Source organism: Alosa pseudoharengus, unplaced genomic scaffold, assembly GCF_046254945.1.
Source record: "Alosa pseudoharengus isolate Yale_2024_CS ecotype anadromous, Long Island Sound unplaced genomic scaffold, YU_APseudo_1.1 YU_APseudo_1.1_scf_5, whole genome shotgun sequence".
Taxonomy (NCBI): Eukaryota; Metazoa; Chordata; class Actinopteri; order Clupeiformes; family Clupeidae; genus Alosa; species Alosa pseudoharengus.
Window position 1 is genome coordinate 26,451,724 of NW_027468837.1, and position 2,155 is coordinate 26,453,878.

Here is a 2,155-nt window from a genome sequence, read left to right on the forward strand (position 1 = left end):
TGTATAGGGATTATGTATTATCCTTAGCCTTATTTTTGTAATTCTACCAGCTGCATCAGTATAAAGATATCCTGAACTCTATCATCTCTAAGCTCAGGTCGAGTGATCCGTCTCTCAGTGGTTACGCAGTTGATTTTCCCACGCTATGGTATGTCGATTGTGCCACTTTCTATTATTTCTTTCCAGCACATTTTTCGAGCCATCTCTGGTTACCTGTGTCCCACAGCTAGGTCCACTCCAGCACATGGGCGCAACCAGCGATGGCTACTTAACCCTTGTGTGCTTTCGGCGATATGCAGAAGCAGGGTCATCGATATACCGGGCCTCCATTTCATCAAACACTCTCGCACACCTACACAAAGGGGTTCATAAAGATTCGAATAAACATTTGGTTCCTTATCCGGGGACTACCTCGTTGGCTGCCATTGGACTGCAGCGTCACGTGGTAAAAGTAACTTTACAGGGTAGCTCGCTAGTAGGAGGGCTTTATGGACCAGAAAAACGACAAAGGTAGAAAAATTATTTTCCACTCCAGAAATTAATGATCATGAGCTCGTATTTGATGGACTCTAACTACATCGATCCGAAATTTCCTCCTTGCGAGGAATATTCACAAAATAGCTACATCCCCGAACACAGCCCTGAGTATTACAGCCGCACGAGGGACACCGGCTACCAGCATCACCATCAGGACTTGTATCCTCCGCGCGTGACCTATCCGGAGCGCCCGTATAACTGTGCAAGCATACCCGAGCCGGAGCCCCAGCGAGGGCATGGGCTCACGCACTCAGGGAGCCTGCTGGCGGCGGGGAAGGCGCAGACTGCTCCACGTGAGCCCCCGCCACCTTTACCCACATCCCCCACAACCCCACCGACAGCACCTCCCGCCTGCATCCAAGCCGCCCCGGAGCTCCCCACCAGCACAGCCGCGACTAAGCAGCCCGTGGTCTACCCCTGGATGAAGAAAATCCACGTCAGTACCGGTAGGCATCAAAATCCCTGTGTTGTTGTTTCCCCTTGCTCTCTCACTCCCTCCTTCACGTGCGTTTCCCCCTTCCCCTTCTCTTATTTTACCTCGGGAGTCTGCTTGAACCAGCCCCGTGCAACGTACGTTGTGAGAGAAGCCCTTTGAAACGACGCATATGAGGCGGATTTACGACTCAGCATTGGCAATTACACCCGCCATAAATTTTATAGCGGAGGCAGTAGTCTGGACAGCCGTATTGCCATGTGGCTTTTTCTGTTATGTATGTGTCGGAGGAAAGAGAGAGAGGGAGGATGAGAGAGAGAGGGAGTAAAAGAGGAGGCAAAAATATCTTAGATTTGTAATGTTGAATTAATAATTTAGCTGCACTCTAAGTGTGAAACGACCGCTCATTATATAGACCAGGCCAAGTCTTTCAGGAAGTGGTTAAATGAAAATAAAGTTGATACCCATTTCACTTTAGATACTTTTCACATTTCACTTCACTCAGAATTTACTATCCTCTTTTTCTTCTTTGTTTTCCCTCCTTTTCCTCTGTTTCTTTCCTTTCCCCACCTTACCCCTTTCTAGTGAATCCCAATTACACTGGAGGAGAGCCCAAGCGGTCCAGGACTGCTTACACTCGCCAGCAGGTCTTAGAATTGGAGAAGGAGTTCCACTATAATCGCTATCTAACTCGGCGACGACGCATCGAAATCGCCCACTCCTTGGTGCTCTCGGAGCGGCAGATCAAAATTTGGTTTCAGAATCGCAGGATGAAGTGGAAAAAAGACCATAGGCTACCCAACACCAAAGTCAGATCTTCCTCCTCTTCGTCGTCTACTTCAGGCGCGACCACCGGGGCCAACACAGCTACCACAGCCGGCAATGTATCTAACAGCGCGGGCTCCAGCACCGTAGCAGTTCCCGAGCAACTCTCTCGGGTTCCCGGGGTCGATCGAGATCAGGATATAACAAGGTTATAGACACGAGAATATTTCAACTTGCGGAAAGAGAACAATGGAATATTTATGGAAATATATTCTTTTTATATGTATATTAAGATATGTTCTTCGTAGTGTTCTTGTGCGTAAAACTGGGTGTCCTCTGAGTCCATAGTTATATAAATATGCATGTTATATAGCATGGATTACTGCGAATACCTAGTGATTTTTTCGGCTATCAGGGTTT

At 47.9% G+C, this 2,155-nt stretch overlaps 1 protein-coding gene across 1 annotated transcript; it reads left to right on the plus strand.

The window, feature by feature from the left end:
• Positions 1-541: 541 nt before the first annotated feature.
• LOC143103926 (homeobox protein Hox-C4a-like) lies at positions 542-1,950 on the plus strand. The gene is made up of 2 exons (XM_076267792.1): positions 542-983; positions 1,556-1,950. Exons 1-2 carry the CDS (start codon positions 542-544, stop codon positions 1,948-1,950), a joined length of 837 nt encoding a protein of 278 aa, XP_076123907.1.
• Positions 1,951-2,155: the final 205 nt, after the last annotated feature.